Here is a 27974-nt window from a genome sequence, read left to right as displayed (position 1 = left end):
CTTTTTTTTTCTGTCTTATCTCTCTCCCTCTCTGTGACTTCAATTCCATCCTGCCCATCATATTTTCTCTCCCCCTACCTCCCTTTCCCAGACCTGGTCCGACATGCCCTGTGACTTCACCTACCGCCGCATCTGTCAAATGGATGCCATCCCCATTTCTTGCCCTTGAATCAGCGGGTGAAAGACACCACTGACCATGAAATAAGCTTAGAGTGGCAGGAATTCAATAGAAGGCACATTGCAGGGTTGCACTGTTGACAATGTGCATTTTAAATAAAATGTTCCCATGTTGAAGGAAATCAAATTCAGTGTAAACGCAGCGGTAATAAAGTGTAAATTCCCTTTTAAAATCAAACGCAATGTGCATTTCTACAACCTGCAATGGATTGAATCCCAGTCACAGCATGTATAACTAGCCAAAACAAATGAAGAAGTGACAGTGGGTATCTATTTGTGTTGGTGTCTGTCTACCCACCGCTGAAGGTATTTCAATAAAGCTGCCAATCAGTCACTGCGTGTTTTTTTATTCTTGTTTAATTCAATCATTTAAATACAATGATACACTTTATTTCACAGTCCTATAACACAACAACAATAACCCCTGTGTGTTCTCTGTTACTATTTCAAACAATTCAGCAAAACTGTGTAGCCTGCTGAATCCTAGCTTGGTGGAAGGAGCCTGATCACGCAGCAGTCTGCTCACACTACCTGAAACCGTGAGAAACTGTAGTATTAAGATGTTATTACATTCTCTTAAAAAAATATTGGGTCAAAAATGGACTCTAAAACAAAGTGCTATGCAATATCCACGGAGTATAACAAACATTAGGAACACCTTCCGAATATTGAGTTGCACCCCCTCAGAACATCCTCAACTTGTCGTGACATGGACTCTACAAGGTGTCGAAAGCGCTCCACAGGGATGCTGGCCCATGTTGACCCCAATGATTCCCACAGTTGTGTCAAATTTGGCTGGTGGACCATTCTTGATATCAGTGGCGGTCGGTGCCGTTTAAGATGAGGGAGGATGATTATTTTTTCATGAACATGGCCTTATTTCTACTACATTTTTGTTAATCAAGGTGACAGACAGTGGCACATTCATTACCACCTTGCGCACTCTAGCCTGCTTCTAGCTGATCTATGGTGTAATCATTAGTCCAACAGTTGCAAATGAGAGATTCTATTGGACGAATTCAAGTATGTTTATCCCCGTTTCGTTCCGTTTGCTTCCGTTTAAGAAACTTTTTTTCTCTCCAACAGAATCAGCAGAATGAATACACCCCTGATCACACGCAAACAGTTAACTTTCATAGCAGCCACATGAAAACAGCATGATCACTCGTTGCGCGTTGTATATATAACTCCTTCACGGCACTATCTGCGCTCTCTCCTCCCATTCGCTTGTGGACTTCAGTGCACAACACATCAGCTGTCTGTGATCAGGCGGAAAAAAACAAATGCTAACCTACAGAGTGCTGCTGAGGCTACTGTAGACCTTCCTGGCAGACCAGGGTGTTTTTATCAACTATTTGGTGACATGAATATATATAGTATAGTTGTATCTAAAAAGGATACTTTTTTATGTTTCACAATTTTTATTTTGGTCCTCTGAGGAGCCTCCACTGCGATACACACAGGAAACTGTTGAGCGTGAAAAACCCAGCAGCGTTGCAGTTCTTGACACAAACCGGTGCTCCCTGGCACCTACTACTATACCCGGTTCAAGGGCACTTACATGTTCTGTCTTGCCCATTCAGCCGTGTGTCAATTGTCTTAAGGCTTCTTTAATCTGTCTCCTCCCCTTCGTCTACACTGATGGAAGTGGATTTAACAAGTGACATCAATAAGGGATTTCACCTGGATTAACCTGGTCAGTCTATGTCATGGAAAGAGCAGGTGTTCTTAATGTTTTGTATACTCAGTGTACAGTAAAAAAGCGACAGTAGCTATACATATTTATATACAGTATTAGTTCAATTGTAGCTCAATCATAGGTCATTAAGGATGATAATATACACTTGTTAAATCTATTATCAAACATCACATGAAAACATATTCTTTCTTGCTTCTTTCGTCCTTTTGTTTTTTTTTTGTATCAGAATAGAATAGCTAAGACAAAATAGTAGAGACATTGTCCATTGACAGGGATTCCGGTCTGTATGACATCTCTAGTTTCTGTAGAATCCTTTTGGTTTGGGGCTGTAACAGAGGAAAACAGAATGGTTCGCACTGTAAATAACCATTCTCACACAGTATTTCTCAAATATGGGAGGCAACAAAAATTCTGTTTTCCTCTGAATTTAGTTGGCAAGAGTGTCACGCCCTGACCATAGTTTGCTTTGTATGTTTCTATGTTTTGTTTGGTCAGGGTGTGATCTGAGTGGGCATTCTATGTTGTATGTCTTGTTTGTCTATTTCTATGTGTTTGGCCTGATATGGTTCTCAATCAGAGGCAGGTGTTAGTCGTTGTCTCTGATTGGGAACCATATTTAGGTAGCCTGTTTTGTATTGTGGGTTGTGGGTGATTGTTCCTGTTACTGTGTTCCTGTGTTTACGTTACGGGACTGTTTCATCTTCGTTCATTTTGTCGGTTTATTGTTTTTGTTCGTTGTTAAAGTATTCCATTAAAATGGATAATCATCACGCTGCATTTTGGTCCTCCTCTCTTTCGCCCGACGAAGAACGTTACAAAGAGTTGCATCAAAGTTTAGGCTTCTACCTTGAACCCGCATCACCTTGAACAACTCTGCACAATCAAGGCCAATACACAGACTTTTTGTCCCTCAACCTAACCAAATTTGAGGGTGTGTGTGTGTGTGTGTGTGTGTGTGTGTGTGTGTGTGTGTGTGTGTGTGTGTGTGTGTGTGTGTGTGTGTGTGTGTGTGTGTGTGTGTGTGTGTGTGTGTGTGTGTGCGTGTGCGTGTGCTCAGGGAATGACACTCACTCTTTGCAGCGGCAGATTCTGCGTTTGCCACGTCTGAGCATCATCACCCGCTGAAAACCAACAGAAACACACACACAGGAAAACTCAGTAACACTACCAACAAGACACAAAATGTAAGAGGTAGTGAGTACATTTTTAAGCAAAACTAAATATCTGATTAAATCACCAAACTGTACCTGTCTGTGGCGTCGGCTGAGGATGACAGTGAGGATGAGGAGGAGGATGAAGATGACGGCTGCGGCACAGATGGTGACCAACAGCCACACGTCCATGGGGACTCGCTCTGTCCATCAGAAGAACATCAAGAAAAACAAAATCAGTATGGAAGTTCTACATTGTTCCCAGCATATCAAATCAATAAAGATGTATTATCGTATGACAGTATGTGGTTTTCAATAATACTATTATAAGGTAGGTGTTCAAAGCACACATCAGAGCTTCCTTTTTTACAGGCTTATAGTACTGTCTGCTATATGTACATTGTACTTAATTACTGAAGTAGTACTGTGGTACTATACTGTTTAAAGTGCTGCAGTAAGCGTGGCCACTGGCCAGTGAGGCTAATTACACCCTAACCTCAATAGTCACAATCTAACCTCCACACGGACCACGCACCCTAACCACATCCTGACCCATGTCACTTCCTGTTTCTCCTTTCTTACCGATCTTCAGTGTGATCTCCACTGATGTCAGCTTGGTTTTGTTCCTCCACAATTCACACCTCCACCTCCCACCATGTATATCCCTCGCTTCCGGGATGGTAAGATGGGCGGGGTGGGGGGAGGAGCCTAAAGCGAGGAGGGAGGATTGGCGTGGTGGGATCCATTTCACTTTCAGGTCAGAGGTCAGAGAGTGGCCCAGGGTGCAGGTGAGGTTGACCTCCTGACCTACAAAGGCCACTGGAGCTGGAGAGGAAAACACTGGACAGGAGGAGAGTGAGTGAGAGAGAGAGAGAGAGAGAGAGGGAAGAGAGACAGACAGACAGACAGACAGACAGACAGACAGACAGACAGACAGACAGACAGACAGACAGACAGACAGAGAGAGAGAGAGAGAGAGAGAGAGAGAGAGAGAGAGAGAGAGAGAGAGAGAGAGAGAGAGAGAGAGAGAGAGAGAGAGAGAGAGAGAGAGAAAGAAAATTCACAATTTTGATGTGAATAAAAGGGGAGACAGACAAAATATATATTATTTTACAAAAATGTGGAGAAACATGTTTTTTTTTTTGTATTAATTCAGCTGGCATATTATCCTGGCAGAGAGAAACGTCATTGTAGCTGTCACAGATCCCTCCAGAACTTTCATCACGCACACCTGTCCCCTATTCCCACTGATTAGTACTGTATAAGTGTGCCCTTTGGTTTCCATTGTCTGTCGATTATTGTTACAATGTCCGTTGGTGCGTGTGAGTACCTGTGCTGTGTGTTTTGGCTTTCGTGCCCTTGTGGATTGCCAGATGATTACGGGTCTCGTCCCGTGTGTTAATCATTGTGCGTGTGTATATATTCGAGGTACTCCTCGCTCTTTTGTTTGGGTTTCAACCCTGTGTTTTGTTACGTGTTTGTTTGGTCTTCGTCCCCCTGTGCCTTTACATGCCACGCTGTAATTTGGGGCGTAATAAAAAAAACTATTACGCATTCCTGCGCCTGTCTCCCGAATCCTTGTTACCAGTGTGACAATACCCTATTAAAACAAGTGGAGCCAGACAAGTGTACTATCCACTGAATTAGACACAGGACACAATACTCCGGGGACAGACTGTTCCCAATGATCGACAGAAGGAGATGAGAAAACTGTCTGGGTGTAATAAACAGAAGCATAGAAAAGGGGAATAGCATTACCATGACGCTGGTCTGACGGGTTTGAATGTCAATGAAAGGAGAAAGAGGGATAGAGGAATAGAGAGGGAAGAAGGGAAGGTTAGAGAGATGGCGGGAGGTACTGATTGAACAATTGAAAGCTGACAAATCAAAGTGATCTGTCACTCCTCACTTTGTAGGCAGAAAGAAGGGGGAAATAAGCAAGGGGATAATTAAAGGAGGGAGGAAGGAAGGTAGCAACCAAGTTAGGAAGTAAAGAAGGTAGGAAGGAAGGAGAAGGACATTTTTTCAGGACTGCCGCAAAGCTTGACTTACCCTGTAGCACCTCCACACACGTACTTCTCTTCAGTGTGTCGTCCCTCTGGAATTCCACAGTGCAGGTGTACTCGCCCCTGTCCCCCTCCGTCACCCCTTTCTTTGACAGGGAGAGGTTTAGATTTTTCCTCTGCAGGGCTGAGACATCCAGCCCTCTCTTCTGATTGACCACCCAGGCTAATGGAGGCCCCATGGAGAGGTTGACGAGGGTCTGGACAACCCCAGTGAGGGAGCCTGCCGCTGGGCTTGGGGTAAAGGTCCAGCGGCCTCCCTGGATGCTCTTTTCCTGGCTCTCTGACCAGGATAGAGGAGGAGGAACGGAAAAGAAACATGGCAGATGGAGAAGAGAGAGGGAGGAGACAGAGGTGTAGATAGGCTGTGGATGAGCGGGGGAGAGGTCTGAGAAGGGAAGAGAGAGAGTGAGAGAGAGCAAGAGAGTGAGAAGAGAGAGAATGAGAGACAGAGATAGGTTAATATTGTTATTGTAGTTGTTGTTAATGGTAATCACATGTCCACTACTAATATTATTATTGCTGTTGGTCCCACCATTTATTTATATATAAATATATATTTTGTATATATACAGTATACATATATATTTGATTTAGATTTTTCGATATGTATACTTTGACAATGTAAGTAATAATGAACTTGCCATGTCAATAAAGTCAATTGAATTGAATTGATAGGAAAGGGACAGTTTAAACTCAGTCTGAAGACATTTTACCTCTTGAGGGGAAATTATTTAATCTAGAAGACTATAAACCATTTTATCTAACTCAACACTTACCTATTACAGTAACATGGGTGTTGGCATAGGCTTCCCTGCCCTGGTATGTCACCACACAGGTCCACTCTCCATGGTCTTGGCCAGTGACCTTCATTACTGTCAGGCTGCTGTCAAATCTGATCTGGGCACGCGTGTCCTTGCTCAGGTCCTGTTTCTGGGGACTAAGCCATCTTCTCTGTGTCCCCTCAAATATTTCCCCTATGTCACACTTCAGATTAAGATTCTTCCCAGCCAACAGGGGAGAGACTGGCTGTACACTCACTGAGGGAGGAGAGATAGAGAGAGAGAGAGAGAAAGAAAGCGAGAGAGAGAGAGAGCAAGAGAGAGGTGGGGGTGTATACAAAGGTACATGTGTATACATGTGTGTGCAGTACTTGTTTCCCCCACATGATGGTCACAGAACACAATGTCCCATTTCCTTCCTCATAACACTGACACGAGACATAGAAATCCTCTCTTTTTCACTCTGCACTTACCATGGGACAGTCTGAATGTGGTGACTGAGGTAAATGTTGGCCTGAAATCTTTCAGTTCACATCTGAAGGATTGGAAGTCCTCCAGTCTGATGTTGTTGATGATCAGGGAGAAGTCCGTCTTTGACAGAGACAGCCTGTCTTTCCACAGTGGATCTGCATGTCAATAATCAAGTGATTAATAGTAGTAGTAGTAGTAGTGTGAATGAGAAATGTGTCTTATGTTATTCCCAACCCACCTGGACACCACACAAACATATGTGAATGTAGAAGCAGCACAGGGCCACCTGCAGAGGCAGAGCACTTAACCCTGAACAGGTCAAGGGTTAAGTGCTCAAGAGAACAACAATAGTAGGCACCTGCCAACTACCAAGCACTGTTTTGCTCAATATGTTTACGGCTCAAAAAGGTCACGCTCGACTAAAGATGGATACCCTCTAGCACTAATCTCACTCACCTGTCGTCTCTCGACCATGGGAGTTGCGGGATATCAAAGATTTTGTGTCCATCCCAAGGTACCATTGTACCAACACCTTTTCTGAACCCCACTTCGATCTGGGGAGAGTGACCGTCCCTCCCACCTGACCATACACCATCACATCTTCAGCCCCTGAGGGAGAACACAGAAGACAAGATATATATATATATATATATATATATATACTTATATATATACTAGTAAGTTACCTTTACAGAAATGTATCTGTTGCTATATAATAGAACATAGAGTATGAATCAAATTCAGAACATACTCTCTTACCTGTTGAAGTGATGAACAATGCAATAATGATTGAAAGGAATCCAGAAACGTACTTCATTTTGTAATTTCTCCTGAAAACAAAGAGCAGCAAAAGCTGAATAAGACGCATTGCTATAGTCATGTATTTCCTGTCACCCAAGATCAAATACTGTGGAAACAAAACAACAGTTCACATCAAGTAGTATCGCTTCTTCTTGGAATACAACAGATAAAACAATAACATATAGCTATACTTGTTATATCCTCCTGTAGACAGTCTACTGACGGAAAGGGGCATAACGTTAATAGGGCAGTTGTCAATTACAAATTGTCACGTTAACCTTTTCATATAATACAATAACATTTTCACATAACCATGTATATTATAATTCTTTTAAAATCACTCTACAGTATATTCCACGAGAGCTAGCTACTCTTTTCTACCGTGTCATCCAGTTCAACTACTGTGGCTACTGTACAGATGCGCGTGTACCTGCAAAAAGTAGCCTATATGTTTTGACATGTGTTTTCACAAAGTAACATTGTTATGCATTACTAATATAAATATGAATTGACACAATTTTTTGCCATGTTTTGTCATGGCATTAATCAAAAAATGCATTAGAAAATGTTTTGCCTCGCATCATTACGTAACTGCTACGACCGCAGCACAGCCGTGGCTAAACAAGTAAAAACCCTCGCCCTCTCCTGTACAATTGCTTTATTGTGTAATTGCAATCGACACTAGTCTCCAAATTAGCAATAGGCATGTGTCGGGGGATTTTGACGCAATTTATAATCAAAGCTCATTCTAAATAGCCTATTTCGTTCTGTCAAATAGGCCAATTATTGATACAGTAGAAGCAGCCAAGTTTGTTTGTTTGTTAAAATACTGTGGTACCTCTAGCTTTTACTCTTCAGCATAGTACAGTAAAAATGATACACCTGGTAGTATTCTAATTTACAGCAGTACAATCGGAAAAGGTTGTAGGAGTAATAGTGTGCTAAGTGAGAGGTCTGGCTTTGGATATCCTGGCCTATACCCTCTGTGACAGTGTCACATACCTCACTCAGTGTGTTCAAGCTGTGTAAACAAACCAAGCAGCCCACAGTCAGCTCTTTACCTGAAAAGTTACCCATCGCATGCTTGAGAATCCCCCCTCCCCATAATAGCCTAGTTGCATCACAGTTCATTCAGAGCCTACAGATAAAACTAACAGGTAGGGGCACCTTGCATCGTTTGTCCTGTCTAGAACAGAATACAATAGAATATCTATCATTATAGAATATCGATCCTTATAGAATATCTATTATTATAAAGTATCTATCATTGCAGAATGTCTATCATTATAGAAGAGACTATCTAGCCTATAGAGTATATGTATCACTCAACTACAAGGCTTGACGTCTGCTATATTGACTTGCATCGTGTGAGTCTATGTTTACTGCAGCGTCCAGGTTCATGCCAGGGAAGTGGTGTGTTGTGTGGAGGACATTGAAATCAAATCGCCCTTTGCTGTTTTGCAATGAGACGCAAACAGAAGGGTCGAGAGAGCCTGCATTATGTTTTCTCTTCTGCTGATTACCCAGGCACCTCGAGGGTGGTCAGGCACTGGGTACTTCTTTGCTTTCCAGAAAAGTGTGCTAACCTAACCACAATGCTTTGTTTGTCTTTGGCAGGTGCCAAGAAGACCACTACTCCTCTTTTCCAAGTAGACTAGGAGTAAGACGTCTTTGAAACCACTGCTGTTGCGTGCAGTCGTCTGCAGAGGTTACTGTACGAAGCTTTTTACTGTATGAAGTCTTTTTGGTGAGTCTGTCTGGATGTTTTTATAACTCGTTCGTTTTTAGACTATTCAAGTTAGATACCAGATCTAGACCATGTAGATAGACACACACACACACACTCTCTCCTGACCTGGATCTGTAGTGATGCGAGGTGTGCCGGTCAGGCCTGGTTTCAGCTCGACTGCGGGTGGACGCCAGAGTCACGAAGAGAAACTTTTACTTCCCATTAACGGTATTGATTTCGAAACACTTCTGCTGGCTCAGCAGTTGATTCGTTGCAGACTTTCTTTGTTGTGTCAACCTTCCTGAATAAAGCCTCAACAGCACATGACAGAAAGGTTACTGTCGGAGCTTCAGCTACTAAAGTGGAAGTGATCTTCCATAACCCCAGAAGTCACTGTCCCTCCAGCACTTTGTGTTCCTCATTGCAGCTGATTAAACGTTCTGGCTGACTGCTTGACGTGGAGGCATGTGAAATCCTCCTAAATGGAAGAAACATGTCTCTTTAAAAGCAATGTTACATTTCGTTTTAGGCTATCTTATCTTGTCTTTGGTTGTGTGCTCCTGACAAGGTCTAATTCTTTTATTTTAAGAGTGTGCCTCTATCATTTCATCAGAATCTTAAATGGACAGTGAGTTTAGAAATGGTAGCCCTAATCCTAGGCCTATAGTTATATTCTTTTTTTGCTTAACTTGTTGTTGTGGGAGACATTGGATATTAGGGCATATAATATCCAATGTAACGTAACAAAATGTGGAAAAAGGGAAGGGGTCTGAATACTTTCCGAATGCACTGTAAATCAGGCTAAAATATGTTGTTGTTTGTCTGTGTTTACTTGTTGATGTCACAGTGACTGCTGATCGAGAGCAGACCTGACTCCGGCCAGGCGGACACATTGTCGTCGCTCTAAATCAATATCAGGTGACATACATGTAGCATGATGCTATTGACGTTTAATAATAGCCCTGGTTCTAATGTAGAGGTCAGATACACACTGCTCCTGTTAGAAAAGTGTCTTCATTTTCCACCTTACTATATTATAGTTATCATACTATACTGTACAAAATTATAAACGCAACATGTAAAGCGTTGGTCCCATGTTTCATGAGCTGAAATTTAAAAAAAACGCTTAGTTCTCTAAAATTCTGTGCGCAAATTTGTTTACATCCCTGTTAGTGAGCATTTCTCCTTTGCCAAGATAATCCATGCACCTGACAGGTGTGACATATAAAGAAGCTGATTAAACAGCATGCTCATTACACAGGTGCACCTTGTGCTGGCGACAATAAAAAGCCACTCTAAAATGTTTTGTCAAGCAACACAATGGCACAGATGTCTCAAGTTTTGAGGAAGCGTGCAATTGGCATGCTGCCTGCAGGAATATCCACCAGAGCTGTTTCCAGAGAATATAGTTTTAATTTCTCTACCTAATAGCTGCCTCCAAAGTCGTTTTAGAGAATTTCGCAGTACGACCAACTGGCCTCACAATGGTAGAACACGTGTATGGCGTTGTGTGGACCAGCGTTTTGCTGATGTTAACGTTGTGAACAGAGTGCCCCATGGTGGCGGTGGGGTTATGGTATGGGCAGGCATAAGCTACTGACAACGAACACAATTGCATTTTATCGATGGCAATTTGAATGCACAGAAATATCCTGACGAGATCCTGAGACCCATTGTGAGGCCCACTTTATTTTAAGGTATCTGTGACCAACAGATGTATATCTGTATTCCCAGTCATGTGAAATCCATAGATCGGGGCCTAATGAATATATTTCAATTGACTGATTTCCTCATATGAACTGTAACTTAGTAAAATCTTTGAAATTGTTGCGTTTATATTTGCGTTCAGGATAGATATTACGCTAGTTATTATAGACCAGGTATTCCCAAACTGGGGTATATCCAGGGGTACCCGTCGAGGGAAGTGAATGCGATTCACATTTTTATATATATATTTTAAATAACACTTTTGTCACGTTCCTGACCTGTTTTCTGTTATTTTTGTATGTGTTAGTCGGTCAGGGCGTGAATTTGGGTGGGCAGTCTATGTTATGTGTTTCTATGTTGGTTAATGGGTGACCTGATATGGTTCTCAATTAGAGGCAGGTGGTTTACGTTTCCTCTGATTGAGAGCCATATTAAGGTAGGTGGTTTCACATTGTTTGTTGTGGGTGGTTGTCTCCTGTGTCTGTCGCGCCACACGGGACTGTTTCGGTTTGTTTTGTCCGTTCGTTTGTGTAGTCATTTTTCCTGTTCGTGAGTTTCTTCGTTGTATTGTAAGTTCTTACGTCCAGGTCTGTCTACATCGTTTTGTTATTTTGTTTATTATCAAGTATAGTTCGTTTTTCGTCTTGTTTTGAATAAATATCATGTCATATCACAATGCTGCGCTTTGGTCCAATCCCTACTCCTCCTCGAAGAGAACATCCGTTACAACTTTCAAACAGTCCATTTAGATTTTCCAACGGGGCTATACATTTGGGTGTGGTTTCTTTCTCCCATGAGTAGCCTCGTTTCACTGCCAAAAATAAAATCATCTGGTGTTCAGTCAAATAAAAACACAATGTCAAATACAGGTAGCCTAGTCAAATAATTAACATCCAATCACATTAACCGTTACTCTCTCGCGGGAATTCCACTAACAGTCCGTATGTAGCCAAATGTAGGTGCTGCTTATTCTGTTTGCTCGAAAATGAATAAATGGTAAAAAAAAAACTAAGGCCCGCGTCCATAGAGACACATACCAGCATACCGAGTATAACACCTGCACCTGTCGACGTCACATGTTCTGCTTCCACGAGCACATCCAATGCTAGCATCAGTGATTCTACATTTGTTGTTAGCCCAGCTAGCATGGACACTGACAGTTGTGAATCTGATGCAGCCGAAGCTACTGCCCCCTTACCCGGGAAAGCACCGAACAACAGACAGGGACGTTGGACCATCGAAGAGGCACAAATATGATCAAAACTACATTGATTTGGGGTTCACTTATATTGGGAGTAGTGCCTTTCCTCAGCCACAGTGTGTTATATGTGCAAAAGTACTATCTCACAACTCGATGAAACCTTCACTCTTGCGCAGACATTAAGAAACAAAATATGCTGTCACGTGTGCTCCCTCTCCGGCGCTCTAGGTCACAAGGCTGCTCGTTATGGCGCACACCTGTCACCATCGTTACACGCACCTGCGCGTCATCAGACTCACCTGGACTCCATCACTTCCCTGATTACCTTCCCTATATATGTCACTCCCTTTGGTTCCTTCCCCAGGCGTTATTGTTTCTGTTCCAGTGTTAAGTCTGTGTGTTTTTCGTGTTTCTTGTTTTGGTTAATGTTGTGTTTATTTATTAAAACACGCACTACCTGAACTTTTTTCCCGACTCTCAGCGCACATCATTACACATGCCAATTTGAAAATGTTCAAGTAGTAAGACGTATAAAATCAACAGATACCATTAATAAGAAGGGTCTAGAAGCCCTTGCCTGTCCTACCAAGTGGCTAGGACAGGCAAGCCCCATACTATTGTTGAGGACTTAATTCTTCCTGCTGCCGCAGATATGGCCGGGACAATGCTGGGGTAAAATGCCAAAAAAACTATGCAGACAATGCCTTCATCAAACAACACCGTTTCACGACGCATCAGAGAGATGGCAGGAGATGTTTTGAAACAATTACTGCTTCGGATACAAGCCAGTGAATTCTATGCGTTACAGCTGGATGAGTCAACAGACGTGTTGGGCCTGGCACAGGTCCTGGTATATGTCTGTTACGTTTATGGAGGTTCAATTAAGGAAGACATTCTCTTCTGCAAACCATTGGAAACAAGGACAACAGGAGAGGATATTTGGAAAGTACTGGACAGCTTTGTGACATCAAATGGACTTTGGTGGTCAAGATGTGTTGATATCTGTACTGATGGTGCAAAAGTCATGACAAGGAGACATAGTGGAGTGGTAACGCGTGTGCAAGCAGTTGCTCCCGACGCTACTTGGGTACACTGCAGCATCCACCAAGAGGCTCTTGCTGCCAAGGGAATGCCTGACAGATTGAAAGACGTTTTGGACACTACAGTGAAAATGGGTAACTTTGTTAAAGCAAGGCCCCTGACCTCTCGTGTATTTTAAAAAAGTAAGTATAGCCTCCCGGGTGGCGCAGTGGTCTAGAGCACTGCATCGCAGTGCTATGCTGCGCCACCAGAGTCTGGGTTCGCGCCCAGGCTCTGTCGCAGCCGGCCGCGACCGGGAGGTCCGTGGGGCGACGCACAATTGGCTTAGCGTCGTCCGGGTTAGGGAGGGTTTGGCCGGTAGGGATATCCTTGTCTCATCGCGCTCCAGCGACTCCTGTGGCGGGCCGGGCGCAGTGCGCGCTAACCGAGGGGGGCGGGTGCACGGTGTTTCCTCCGACACATTGGTGCGGCTGGCTTCTGGGTTGGAGGCGCGCTGTGTTAAGAAGCAGTGCGGCTTGGTTGGGTTGTGCTTCGGAGGACGCATGACTTTCGACCTTCGTCTCTCCCGAGCCCGTACGGGAGTTGTAGCGATGAGACAAGATAGTAATTACTAGCGATTGGATACCACGAAAATTGGGGAGAAAAGGGGATAACATTTTTTTTTTTAAGAAAAAAAAAAAAAAGTAAGTATTGACACGTAAGTATTGACACGTTTTTTTGAATTGAGAGACGTGCTTAAAGTTTTCTTTACTGACCATAATTTTCACTTGTCTGACCGCTTGCATGATGACAAGTTTCTCACACAACTGGCCTATCTGGGTGATGTTTTTTCTTGCCTGAATGATCTGAATCTAGGATTACAGGGACTCTCCGCAACTATATTCAATGTGCGGGACAAAATTGAGGCTATGATTAAGAAGTTGGAGCTCTTCTCTGTCTGCATTAACAAGGACAACATCATTGTACGATTTTTTGTGTGCAAATGAACTCAAGCTTACGGACAATGTCAAATGTGATATAGCGAAGCACCTGTGTGAGTTGGGTGCGTAATTACTCAGGTACTGGATGGATGACACAAACAACTGCATTCGTTATCCCTTTCATGCCCTGCCTCCAGTCCACTTACCGGTATCTCAGCAAGAGAGCCTCATCAAAATTGCAACAAGCGGTTCTGTGAAAATTGAATTCAATCAGAATTTCTGGACTGGGCTGCGCTCAGAGTATCCTGCCTTGGGAAATCAAGTTGCTAAGACACTGATGCTCTTTGCAACCATGTACCTATGTGAGAGTGGATTCTCGGCCTTCACTAGCATGAAAACTAAATACAGGCACAGACCTGTGTGTGGAAAATGATTTAAGACTGAGACTCTCTCCAATACAAAATTGCAGAGTTATTTGCATCCTTTCAAGCACACCCTTCTCATTAACCTGTGGTGAGTTATTCACAGTTTTCGATTAACAAATAAGGTTTTATATGTAAGATGGCTAAATAAAGAGCAAAATGATTGATTATTATTATATTATTATTTGTGCCCTGGTCCTATAAGAGCTCTTTGTCACTTCCCACGTGACAAAAACTCACACTCGTTCTTATGTTTAATAAATGTATCGTATAGTGTGTGTGTGGCAGGCTTACAAAGATGGCAAAAAAATATATATTTGAGAGTGCGCTGACCCTGGTGCTAGAGGGGGTATGCAGATGGAGGTTTGAATGTTTGAAGGGGTACGGGACTATAAAACGTTTGGGAACCACTGTCCTACAGTATCACTGTATTTTGATGTTATGTTCAATAAAGGCAGCAAAAACTGTAACTGAAGAGACCCAATTTCTGTTCCTCCCTTTTGTCATGTACTGTAAATGCCATCTTCTACCCATTTAAAACACATGTATTTAGATAAATTCACTGATTCACATTAAATTGATTTCATTTACTTCCCCTTCCCATGACAGTGATTCTGGTTGCGCAATACATCATCATCAGAGTAAAAAAAAAAGAGAAAGGAAGGGGTTTGTGGTGGTCTCTGATTTAGAGAAGTTGAGAGACAGACAAAAAGAAGAGGAAGAACGAAGAAAGGTGGAGGGAGAGAAGCAGTAGCTTTGTGGTGGGCCTTGGTTGAGAGAGGGATGGGGGAGGAGAGAGAGGGGGCGAGTGCCTGAGGCTGTGGTGGGCCCTGATTTCACAAGGTGTAGATTTGTATCCCTATCCTCACCTCCTCCCCTCTCACTCACTTACACACCCCCTCCCTTCCTCCTCTATTCCACGAAAGGCGGATTTCTCCACGCTTGATGGAAGAAAAAAAAGACCACAATGGCAGTCGAACACCGGGAGTGTGGTCTATGGTAGTTTTTTTATTCTGTTTTGTGTGTTGTGTGTGCATGCATGTGTGTGTGTGTGTGTGTGTGATAGTTGTGTTGTGGGTACTTTCAGAATTTTTGTCTGAAGCGTTCTGCACCTTTTAATCTCTTTTCATCTTAAGACAATTCTCAATCATTTAACCTGTGTGTGAAAGGAGTACAGTCAGCTCCTGATCAATGTAACAGCTTCGGGCTGTCATGACAGGGATGTGCACTTAAAGGTAGCATGGAGTTATCGGGAGCAATTCAAAGAATGTAATATAATCAGGATTGTAAAACTTTAGTGTGTTCTGTCAACTAGGCTGCAAACAATATCCCCTTAGGGGATGATTATGGTCTATTGAATTTAACATTGTAGAATTACTCCACCAAACTATGAATAAGTGCATGAATAAAACATAGTCCTTTTTTATTTAACTTTCAAATCCACATGTATCATTATTTAACAATTGTTTTTTACAATGATGGCCTACCCCCATACAACGCTGGGCCAATTGCGCACTGCCCTATGGGACTCCCAATCACAGCCAGATGTGATGCAGCCATGACTTGAACCAAGTACCGCAGTGATGCCTCTTGCCCTGAGATGCAGTGTCTTAGACCACTGCGCCACTCGGGAGACGAGTTAGTGTGAGCTGCCGTGAGCTGGCATGTTATCCAACGTTATCGTGTAGAAGTCAGGGTGTCTACCCGGGGGGTACTATACAACAATATACTAGTAGTAGATTGCTCTCTTGGTAAAATGAAAATCAAGGATCAAGGTACTCTTTATAGTGTGTTAGAAAATTAACTTTCTACCAGGGTAAGGGCTATTATATGGGCAGCAGGTAGCCTAGCGATAAGAGCGTTGGGCCAATAACTGAAAGATTGCAAGATCAAATCCCTGAGCCTACAATGTGAAAAGTCTGTCTTTGAGCAAGCCACTTAACTCTATTTGCTCCAGGGTGGCTGTTGATAATTGCATACCCTGGCTGTGACCCCATTATCCAAGGGTGTCTCAGGGGAAGTTGGGATATGCAAAGAAAACAACTTTGAAATAGGACTAATGTGCATTTGGAAAGTATTCAGCTCCCTTGACTTTTTCCACATTTTGTTACCTTACAGCCTTATTTTAAAATGGATTCCATTGTCCCCCCCCCCCCCCCTCGCCGATCTACACACAACACCCCATAATGAGATAGCAAACACAGGTTTTTAGACATTTTTGCAAAAAATAAATAAATAAACTGAAATATCACATTTACATAAGTATTCAGACCCTTTACTCAGTACTTTGTTGAAGCACCTTTGACAGCAATTGCAGCCTCAAGTCTTTTTAGGTATGACGCTACAAGTTTGGCACAGCTGTAATTGGGGAGTTTTTCCTATTCCTCTCTGCAGATCCTCTCAAGCTCTGAAAGATTGGATGGGGAGTGTCGCTGCACAGCTCTTTTCAGGTCTCTACAGAGATGTTCAATCGGGTACAAGTCTGGGCTCTGGCTTGGCCACTCAAAGACATTCAGAGACTGAAGCCACTCCTGCATTGTCTTGGCTGTGTGCTTAGGGTTGTTGTCCTGTTGAAAGGTGAAACTTTGCCCCGGTCTGAGGTCCTGAGTGCTCTGGAGCAGGTTTTCATCAAGGATCTCTCTGTACTTTGCTCTGTTCATCTTTCCCTCGATCCTGACTAGTTTCCCAGTCCCTGCTGCTGAAAAGCTCTAGGAAGAGTCTTGGTGGTTCCAAACTTCTTCCATTTAATGAATGATGGAGGCCACTGTGTTCTTGGGGACTTTGAATGCTGCAGAACATTTTTGGTACCCTTCCCCAGATCTGTGCCTCGACACAATCCTGTCTTGGAGCTCTACGGACAATTCCCTTGACCTCACTGTCAACTGTGGGACCTTATATAGACAGGTGTGTGCCTTTCCAAATCATGTCCAATCAATTTAATTTACTACAGGTGGACTCCATCAAGTTGTAGAAACATCTCAAGGATGATCAATGGAAACAGGATGCACCTGAGCTCAATTTCAATTCTCATAGGAAAGGGTCTGAATATTTATGTAAATAAGTATTTTTATACATTTGCAAAATGTTCTAAAAACCTGTTTTCGCTTTGTTGTTATGGAGTATTGTGTGTAGATTGATGAGGGAAAATTAATTTAATCAATTTTAGAATGAGGCTGTAATGTAACAGCATTTGGAAAAAGTGAAGGGGTCTGAATATTTTCCCGAATGCACTGATAAGCACCTAAATAATTATTAGCAGGTGCATGGGGGAAAAAAAATAGATCCAGTCGTTATGGACCCAGATGAAGATTTATTGAGAATGTTTCGATTTTTTTTTATTAGCAGTGTGCTGGATTTTTCCTTTTTTATTTATTAGCCTGACTCTTCATAATATGAAAATGCCTTTATTTAAGTGGCATAAACAGATTCTTAAAAGCTTGGAGGCGCTTCGGCCTTCATCAAGACGTCAAAACTCATCTTGGCATTCGTCGTTCCTATCTCTTTTCATGACAACCTCACCATTCAACTTCATCTCCTGTCTACCTTTCAATTTTTTTTATTTAACTAGGCACGTCAGTTAAGAAGAAATTCTTATTTACAATGACAGCCTAACAGTGGGTTTACTGCCTTGTTCAGGGGCAGAACAACAGATTTTTACCTTGTCAGCTCAGGGATTCGAAACAGCAATTTTTCAGTTACTGGCCCAACACTCTAACCACTAGGCTACCTGCCACCGCAACTAGGCTACCTACCTACCTGCCTTTCTCTTTATAAAAATTACTTTACATGTTTTAAGATCAAAGTTAGGTAGAGATATCAGGCCGTAGTTTGTGTAAGTAAAATGTTATTTAATTCAGGTCAGCTGTTAGACCTATGTTAATTGTTGTAGTACAATACATTTTATGATGAGATAAAATATGTTTTGAGAAATGTTTTGAAGTATTTGTATAGGCCATTCCTCACCTCTAAACTTTGTAAGACTTATCTGTCTGTCGAGGTTGGAAACGGCAGTGAGATATGAGAGAACCAAAAGGAGAGAAGCTGTGAGGTGCTGGAGGAAGAGGAAGTATAGAGCTATATAGAAGTGACAGAGGGAGCAAGACAGAGGACAGCAAGACAGAGAGAGAGAGAGAGAGAGAGAGAGAGGACAAGTGATAGAGAGAGAGGAAGAGACAGACAGAGAGAGAGATCGCACCTGAACAGTTAACCCAGAAAAGCAGATGATCGTGTCTGTGGTCAGGGCGGAGGTTAAACAGCAAACAGAGAGAGGGGGGAGGGAGGACAGGATCTGTCTGTAAAAAGGTGAAGGAATAATCTTACAGAATTGTCTCCCATTTTAAGGTAGTGGAAGTCTGATGCCTGCAATTGAATTGTACGCAGTACAAAACATATGATGGAATGTAAAATCGGACTAAATCATTGTTCCCCATAGAGCTTATCAGTATAAGTAATATGAGTATAATTGTTGAACCTTTATGACTTGTATGTAAGGTGTGTATTAGCCATGTCACAAATGTAAGCCATGGGATTGAATTTCAATGGGACCAGATAGGCCTAGCGCAAAGAGGAGTGTCTCTGGTTTGGGGGCATCAGTTCAGAGAGGGCCTATACAGTACATTTAAAAAGTCATCATGAAATGTCTGCGAAATGTTGTAAAGTACAATGGCAATGAAACCATAAATACATCAGCGGACAAATAAATTGGGTTGACCGCCATTTCAACGTTTATCTGAAACGCACTTGTTACCTCTCTTATTCTAGTTTAAGGTTAAGTCAACAGGTTTTTACTTTACTGTGAAAGCAAAGCGGGCATACGCTCCAGGACAGCATGTAACATTTTATGAAGGTGAAATAAATGATTACAAAGATTCTGCATTCGTTAATGCAAAATAAACCCACATATGTAAAGATAATTGTCTGATTTAGACACTCGATGGTCGACTACGAGCAGTCATAACAATGATAAATAGAGTTACTACATCAATACTTTCACATCGTTTACCACAAATCAATGATCATGGAGTGCTATTATACTATATTACATCTAGCATCTTAGTTAACATCCCTTTCTATACTTACGTTCGGTGGATAGCGTTGAGAGTCCCTCGCCAATGATCAAGAGCCAGGCGGAAATGTTGATTTTCAGAGAAACAACTTTGCTTTTAAACCCCGTTGCACCTCCCTCACTACTGATTGGTCTAAAAGAAATCGGGAAATGTACAGTTATTGGTCAAATGCATTAAGACCAAAGCAGTGACATTTTTAATTGGCTGAAGAAAGGGTGGATTATCTTGGCAAAATGTTTCGCTAGCATGTTAGCGCAGTAACAGCCGGTAATAACAGAATAGGCTACGTAATAGTTATTATTTGGACCATTATTATTATATTCTTTGTTGTTATCATCATCATTAATATTATTCTAACCCACATGTCAACAAGAGTCAGTCAATTTGATGTACTTCTGCCAGTCGTTATTCACCTTACATTGCTTCGCTCGGGCCATAAAATTACAAATGTTTTACTCAGTCACAGGTTCATCTACATTAGGCAGAACATAAATCGGCAGAGAGAAACAAGCAAACTAGAAACACACAGAAATACGTCTATCTCTTGTTTCATTATATATAGTCAAACAACAGTTTAAACACGAAACTGGGTGCCTGCAGCACATATTTATTGAGTCAGTAAAATTACCAAAACTGACATCAATATATATATATATATATAGCCCTTTCCTGCAGTCAAATTATGTTATTCATATTTTTTATAATTTCATAATTAATAAACATACTTTTTTTATGCCGAAAGTCCGCTGTTTCTACGAGAAACGGTTTTGTTTTTATTTCAGTCTTCTGTGATGCATATAAAGCATAATATTGGGATGCAAACTCAAAATTGAAAACATTTCAGGTGTCTTCATTTTTTAAGCCGATAACCATGTGTATACATTTGTTTCAAAGTAGAATTGTTCAAGACTACCCAGAAACACTTTGTGTGACCCTGATTTAGCCCAGTGCAGTAAAAGGTTAACTAAGTGTACCGATTATAGGCCTGAATCAGATTCGTAGGCCTTTGAAATATACAAAGTATAACAAAGCATCACATTTAAGAGATTACAATAATGCTGTAAAAAAGCTTAATCAATAAAGCTTACCACTGAAAGACAAATGGACCTGGCCAATGAATCTGTGGTACTGAACCCTTGAAAAAGATTACACCATATTTAGCAGGATCCATTTTGAAAGCGCATAATCCATCCTTATTCTAATGACCACCATCAGACCATTTTTGGTTATGAAATGTCATCTTTATCCTACAAACACATGCACAGATTTATAGCCTACATTTCCACACATGAACAAGTTAATAATTTATAGAAGAATTCATATTTCATGTGACTTGGTTGATTGTTTTTTTGTTGGTAAAAGCAACACGGTAACGTCACAAGATTGGGTACATGAATAAGAGCAGTTGAATGTAGACTATATAATTCATTTAAATGACCATTGAACAGCAGGAACTATTGTAGATTGCATCTTGAAATATTTCCACAGATTTGATGCGAATGTACCAGTATGCTACGTATTTAACATTGACCATATGTTGTGCAATTGTTACTCATAATCAGACATACACCTTGAGTAATGTATTCAATGATATTCAATTTCCTACCCGGAGTCACAACTTTTACAAGATAACACAATTACTTCAATCCTCTTCACAATTATTCTAAACTCATGTATATAACTCAAATATTTGTAATTCATAACACACCTTATCCAATTGGTGCCCCGTGTGAGGAGCATCCCTTACACAATTTGTGCCCCGTGTGAGGACAATCTCCTACAGTTTGATCCTCATTCCACATTGAGAATAACAATGATCTATTCTAGTAAATCGATGTCAAGTTCGATTCATGTATTAAGCGATGTAAAATTCACTGCTAAGCAAATTTCGTGGTGCACAATTTCGACAGGAAAGAGTTGCGATAACTGAAATAACTCTGACACAAATGATCAAGTATGAAAAACCAATACCAAAACGTTCTTTCAAATACGAAAAATTGCAAAGAGTCATGCATAATCATTCATCAATGTTACCTCAATGAAGATGAAAAAATGTACTAAATGTAATAGAGTGAATGGAAGCTTGATGGCACTTTTCTGTTTCACTCTACAACTATGATTGCACGTTTTACTAAGTTCAATATAAAACCCATAGCAATTGCAAGTCCCTTGAATCTAGTGCATACCCTATTTGATAACTTTTCTTTAAAACCTAGCAGGTTCTAACCGTTGTCTTGGGTGAAGAAACACCTGTGTTCACTTCACATGTGCCTCTCCATGCTGTATATACCCTCCTTAGTACGTAGCTCTGCAGAGAGTGGGATCATGTCTGCACTCAAAACTAGAGTAGAACCCCAGAACCCCATATACCACCTGTTAATCTATATGTCCCTAACTACCTGCATTACAAGTTACTGTATATGAAAGTCTTAGAGCTGAAGTCGAGAGATAAACTTGAGATGTGCTCGCGTAACTTGTCCACGCCAAGGCATTTCAAGACTTGTCTTGGTAAAGCCTAAAAGTCAACAACAAAAAGTATCCAACGTTCAATCCGGGTGTTTTTGATTTTCAATAGTGTGTTGGCTTTACTGTGTCTTTATGGGAAAGAGAACATGGGCGGCAGGTAGCCTAGCGATTAAGAGTTTTAGGCCGGTAACTGAAAGCTCACTGGTTCAAATCGCTGATGAAAACTGCTAGGTGAAAACTGTCGATGTGCCCTTGAGCAAAAGCACTTAACCCTAATTGCTCCTGTAAGTCGCTCTGGATAAGTGCGTCTGCTAAATGACAAAATAAAACTGTCTAACCATCCAAGACTGTCTTCTAAGTGAAATACAAGGGCAAGGACAAAAAGTTTTTCTATCTAGCACTATGAAATATGTGTGTTTGACTACAAATGCCTTCATGTTCTGCGGCCATTAAAGCCATTGTTCAATACTAGAGAAACACTGCTCAGGTGGTTTGGAGACAAGAACCACAACAAGCACCAAACAAACATGTCACTCACGTCTCATCTCTCTCTGAGGTTTGCATTCTTTCATGCTCTCTTTGTCTGCCGCGCTCTCTTCTGAGATTAACTGAAAAAAGGGTTGAACACACCATGTCTCTAAATTATCCCCTACTTGGGCCTTTTGGTAGGACTTTAGAATGCTGCATGTATAAAGGCCTTGATAACGGATTTACTAACGCTCTACGCATCAATAAAGAAGTTAGGCGTATGACCTCTGTCGAAAATGTACTGGTTCAAGGACACCATCACCCTCACTCAAAAGATTGGAAAGACTGCAAAATCAGTTCAAAGCTCAAATACAGTAAGATATGTTATGCATAGACTCATAGAAATACACACGTTGTCTCAGATTCCCAAACATGTAGTTTGTTGTATTTATGTTTTCTGATGCAGCATGGGAACGAGAAAGCATTATAAAAAATGTACCAAAGAATCTCCTGTGGAAAACACCTCAAAGTGAGGACTCCCTCGTTAGTCAGAGACCTAACGATTTGAAGGTGTTGTGCACACACCACACAAAGTCATTACCGAACAAGAGAATGAGAGATAGTGTGGGGGGTAGGGAGAAAAGAGGGGGTGATTGGTTTTTCGAGACATCCCTAATTCCTCTTATGATGTCCCCCTCTTTCCTATACATTGGGTCTCTCTCACTCTCACTCTCGCTCTCTCTCTCTCTCTCTCTCTCTCTCTCTCTCTCTCTCTCTCTCTCTCTCTCTCTCTCTCTCTCTCTCTCTCTCTCTCTAACTCATCAGGTGTTTGATGGTCCATTCGGCCACTGGAGTTCCTGGTTGCTTGTTTGATACGGAAGGCAGTCGAACTGAGACATGAAGAGAGCTGTGACCAAGACAGATGGGGAGGTACCTGGTACTGTTCCCTTTGCTTTCTGTCACTTTACATTTACATTTAACATTTAAGTCATTTAGCAGACGCTCTTATCCAGAGCGACTTACAAATTGGTGCATTCACCTTACTTTGAATCATACATTAACTCTGTTCTTTTCTTGTGTTTAAAGAAATAACCGTTAAATGTCAGTGGAAAGAGAGGCTAAGAATAACAGAGATGTGACATTTTGTGAAAGGATTGTGAAAACACATTTTTTGCAACACACAGTTCATGTAGGTAAACTTTGTTCAAGGCCTTTTGAAACCCATATGTTGTGTAACTGCCTCCCTTAGCCCAGAACGTCTCCATCTTCTCTTTCTGTACCTATACTGTTTATCTGTTTCCCCCTTTCTCTCTCTGTCTTTCTCTACTATCCCAAAGGTCTGCATGCTTTGATGTTTTCATGCTGTAAAATGTTACGATTCATTTTATGTGCATGAAAACGACGTACTTCAATGTATGAACTCCAATGTACTTACTCCAACTCAATGTATATTTACAGTAAAGTGTTTAAATAAAGGCAATTCATATCTTATTGTTTGTATTTGAACATATCCAAGAGAGCCTTTAGCTCCCTGCAGGTGAATAAGAAAGGAAGGTCACATGACTGACATATCATAATAATGAAACAAGTGGCAGAAATAATTTAGCGTGGGCAGTTTTTAGCAAACCACATTGAGCACTTGTTGTGAATCAGGTGCAATTGTACTTTAGTAATCACCATGAAAACCTTGTCATAAGCTGGCGTATATCTGCTAGAATTAAAAACGACAACCCAAGTGGAAATACAAGAGGGAGGACCAAATGTCAAACACAATATCTCAGTCTTACTTTGAATGGAGAAAACGTATCAACGGGGAGAGAGAGAGAGAGAGAGAGAGAGAGAGAGAGAGAGAGAGAGAGAGAGAGAGAGAGAGAGAGAGACAGAGAGAGAGAGAGAGAGAGAGAGAGAGAGAGAGAGAGAGAGAGAGAGAGAGAGAGAGAGAGAGAGAGAGAGAGAGAGAGAGAGAGAGAGAGAGAGAGAGAGAGAGAGAGAGAGCTATTAGTCATGTTTATGAAAGTCTGAACGAGGGAATCCTTGTATCTCATTATGAAAAATTATCCCTCGCCTGCACAGTATTGGAAACATGAGAATATTTCTAGGGTGACTCTAACCAAAGGAAGCACCTGCCTCAGTCTGAATGGGTGTTCTCTATTTTTTTTAATGCACCTGCAAGAGAGGACCAAATACAGATGTAGTTGACAACAAAATATGCATGTTAAGACTGTCTTACTTTACTTGAACAGGTTTTCTCCTTTTGCGTTCATAGGCATCCATCAATTCCTTTAATAGGCCAGAGTTGTCAGTAGTGTTCTTCAGTACTCAAGTATACAATACGTGTCGTAACAGTAAACTACACCAGTAGCTTAAGCTGCACACGTTTCCAATGACTGAAACCAGACTGAAACCAGTACAGGTTAGTGTTACTGTGATAGACTTTACAACACTACAGTTTAGGCCCAAAATAAGATACAAGTAACCCAAACCAATGAAATGCAAGTAAAATACTCTAAACAGAATATCTGAATAATATCAGAATATCTGAATGGTTCATAGTAAGACAGTCTTACTGCTTTATAAAATACTGCTCTGATTAAGCTACATGCTGGATTCAAATGTGGGGTGAATACTATAGCGTTGAATGTATTCACAATCAAGTCCTACTGTAAATCCATAGAATAATGTACATTTACTCACTACACAGGGTGATGTGCAAATCCAAGTACAATGTACACCATTTGAAAAATAGTGCTTTATGAAAAGTACATCTCTGTTTGAGTATACTATTGTGAATGACATTTTCACAATTACATTTGCTGGGATTTGCAGCCCTGGGGCTAAACGCGTCTGGATTGAAGACTGCACCAATTTGAGTATTCTAAATCCAGTATAATAATGAATTTTAAGGTCTGCCTAAATTGCTTATCTTCATTGTTACACAGTAAGTTGACCATGAAGTAAATAGATGTGCAGAACTTTCTGTTCTTGATCTATACTGTATATGACTACAGGTATTTGTAAATATATGTTAACAAATACATGAACTGGTGACATATCATGATTTACAACCAAGTAATAGTTTATTAGCTATTTAGCGAACCTTTAAATAAAGTCTTACAGATATAATCCACTAACGTGTTTTGAGCTTGACTAAATATCGGCTGACATTATTATAGATATTCAGCTGTAGTAGATAATGCGTATGCATTGCAACTGGATAATTAGCGTTTTGGCTGCTTTTTAATGTTATCAGCATAAGCTGGGATGTTTCCTGTTGTTCAATGGACATTTAAATGAATGATATACCCACCCAATGAATGATCTGTTTTCATTTGAGTTTTAGTAAACAATCGTATAAATGTATATCTTGAAACTATCGTATTGATCTCACGGACTGTCCTTTCCCGGCGTCCATTTGGATTGAAACACAAATGTAAGATTGTGACCGTGACAGATTGTGATTACCTTGGACAGGCACATGACTGTAATGTTGTGTTCGTTCACATCCTCATGTTCCTTAACATTTGAAATAAACCTTTTTAGTGATTGAGTTTGCGGACCGTCCATAGTAGGCCTAACCATTCTTTTCCAAAGGACAGTGAAAAATACTACCCTTCAGTGTTGGGCTCAATTCCATTTCAATTCAGTCAATTCAGGAAGTAAACTGATATTCCAATCCAATTCCAATTTCACTCAACGCTTCTCTATGTGACTGAATTCAAATTGAATTGACCTCAACCCTGCTATCCGTGCTACATGCATCACTGCTACTTGTTTCCCAAATGATAAGTAAAGAGGGACCTACTGGTGAACCGTATCCAATTCCTACTTGACCGCAGCTACTGTGCTACTGCCAGAAAGAAAATTCAAACAGCTTTAGGTGGGACATGATCCAAAGACGTTAATGTATCATGTCTCTCTTGCCACAGTTGCTGTTGTTTCCTTGGCCTCGGCCCTCATCAATAGACAGAACTTGTAACGCTCCTCAGCAATACTGAGCTGTACATATATGCATGGGCCGACATTACACCTTACAAATACTTAGAACTTTACAACCTCCAGTGCAATTGTAAACTTAATTTCTTGACCGTGGATATTATATTAAATCTCCTCCTGAGGATTTGTGGGTCTTAAAATGAAATAACTCACGGCTACAACAGATAGAGTACTTTATCTTGTATTCGTTCTCCGATCACAAGAACGCAGCCGTGTAGGAATTACGTCAACATCAAAGCTCTTCTCTTTCCCTCTGGACACACACAGGTAACTTCTGGGAATAATTAAGTGCTTCACAATAAAAGTCTTAAACGGGTACCGGCAGTAATAATGACTCAATATAGATTCAGAATCAAAGTACTATACAACAACCTAGGCTACTACACTATTGCTACAAGTACATGTTTTACCAAATACGTATGGCATACCCAATGCAAATGTTACTGCGATCCCATGCTGCTATTGCAAACACACTTGTTATTGTTCCAGCGGGCCTAGGCTAGAGTACGACCTAATCAGAGATAGATATACACCAAGTTGACTTCTCTGCATACACTGTAGGCTAAACAATAGTCACACTCATTAGTGTACTTACTCACACCAAGCACTGACTTCATAGCAATCATACAATTTACACCAAATAGCATCTGGCCAGCCATCACCCAATACTCTCAAAATGACTGAAAAAGACAGTATTCAACATGTTATTTCATTACAACTCTGGAAGTATCTAACGAGAATTGTTTTAATCCCTATTGTAGCAAATGGCGACAGTGTAACGCACCTTGCGGGTCTCCCAGCCCGTAGGCAGACCAGCATACCACTGCTCCCTTTTGGGGGGGATCGTAAAAGGTCTGTTACACAGTCCCCTTCATTCGGGAGAACGTGTCCCCACGCTTCACTATACCAAGACCCTCTCCGATGGCTCCCAAGGCAACATCCCACCATTGTTGCAATTTTTGCAGACGGCAACAATGTAATGCCCCTCGCGGGTCTCGAACCCAGGTCTTCCAGCCTGTAGGCAAGACCTGCAAACCACTACCTCCAATAAGAGTTAAGCCCTTTTTTTTGGGGGGGGGGGGGTTGTAACATGCCTACCTAGGCAAGGTTTGCTACAGTATATTCTACATAACCTGCATGTGTCAATTCTGTTGGATATAGCCTACATACACTCAAACCGTTATTGTCAATAATCCATTATATCTTCCAATATATGGTTCCAGCAGTTACGGTAGGGACACAAAGCATACTACTATCTGAGCCCCTGCACCTGAAAACAATATATACATGTACTGTATCTCAGGCAGTTGTCCAGCCTACAGCTGGTCATGTGAGTGGAAAGACCATACACTCGTTTACAGTTACGTCAGGATCATATTGCGAAATATCGGCAGGTATTTCACAAGTCCGTTTTTTGCTGTCGTTCTAAAACCTCCCTGCAACACATACGATTCCACTAACATTGTATTATTAAGGCCCTGTGTCCTTTTGTCATTGTGTAAATTCTCCAAACCCCATTGGGTACCACAAGAGAATATATGATTGATAAACGTTCATATGGCTCTGGGTACTCCTCATCCATAGCTATGGATCCCTTTAGTCCAATGTCAAAACTATTCTTAGTACTGGCACAGTGAATTAACTTTTGTGTTTGTCTAGATAATAATTTGCTTCTACATTATCCTCAGTCTAACAAATCCATCTTTATCATAAGTGTGAAAAACACATGTAGTAACACTGTACTCACCAGTCTGATGCTCTCAGTGCAGAGATGAGATCAGGTCTGACATCACTCAGACTGTACACACTGTTACACA

At 41.3% G+C, this 27974-nt stretch overlaps 1 protein-coding gene across 3 annotated transcripts; it reads right to left on the bottom strand.

Moving 5' to 3' along the window:
• Positions 1–516: 516 nt before the first annotated feature.
• LOC139564204 (T-cell surface glycoprotein CD4-like) lies at positions 517–27974 on the bottom strand. 3 transcript variants are annotated; one of them, XM_071383504.1, is made up of 11 exons: positions 27905–27971; positions 19244–19362; positions 7103–7173; positions 6800–6952; positions 6346–6498; positions 5870–6130; positions 5080–5478; positions 3610–3867; positions 3124–3230; positions 2948–2997; positions 517–2202 (listed from the first exon to the last, which is right to left on the bottom strand). In XM_071383504.1, the coding sequence occupies exons 3-11, from the start codon at positions 7158–7160 to the stop codon at positions 2172–2174; spliced, it is 1470 nt and encodes a 489-aa protein (XP_071239605.1). In that variant the 5' UTR covers positions 7161–7173; positions 19244–19362; positions 27905–27971; the 3' UTR covers positions 517–2171. The 3 variants fall into 3 exon arrangements, with proteins under 3 accessions (XP_071239605.1, XP_071239607.1, XP_071239606.1); XM_071383506.1 differs by lacking the exon at positions 19244–19362 and having other exon boundaries at positions 27905–27974; XM_071383505.1 differs by lacking the exons at positions 19244–19362; positions 27905–27971 and adding an exon at positions 9000–9216.

Source organism: Salvelinus alpinus, chromosome 35, assembly GCF_045679555.1.
Source record: "Salvelinus alpinus chromosome 35, SLU_Salpinus.1, whole genome shotgun sequence".
NCBI classification, from domain to species: Eukaryota; Metazoa; Chordata; class Actinopteri; order Salmoniformes; family Salmonidae; genus Salvelinus; species Salvelinus alpinus.
Note: the sequence above shows the minus strand (reverse complement) of the source record. Positions and strands in the feature narration are given on the sequence as shown.

Bases quoted from the DNA above. Each gene is read 5' to 3' on its own strand.
- LOC139564204 (XM_071383506.1), bottom strand. From the start codon at position 7,160: ATGAAGTACGTTTCTGGATTCCTTTCAATCATTATTGCATTGTTCATC. The intron at 6,131-6,345 runs GTAAGTGCAGAG...CTCCTCCCTCAG, and splicing joins CACATTCAGACTGTCCCATG to TGAGTGTACAGCCAGTCTCT. The intron at 2,203-2,947 runs GTGAGTGTCATT...CCTCTGTTACAG, and splicing joins AGAATCTGCCGCTGCAAAGA to CCCCAAACCAAAAGGATTCT.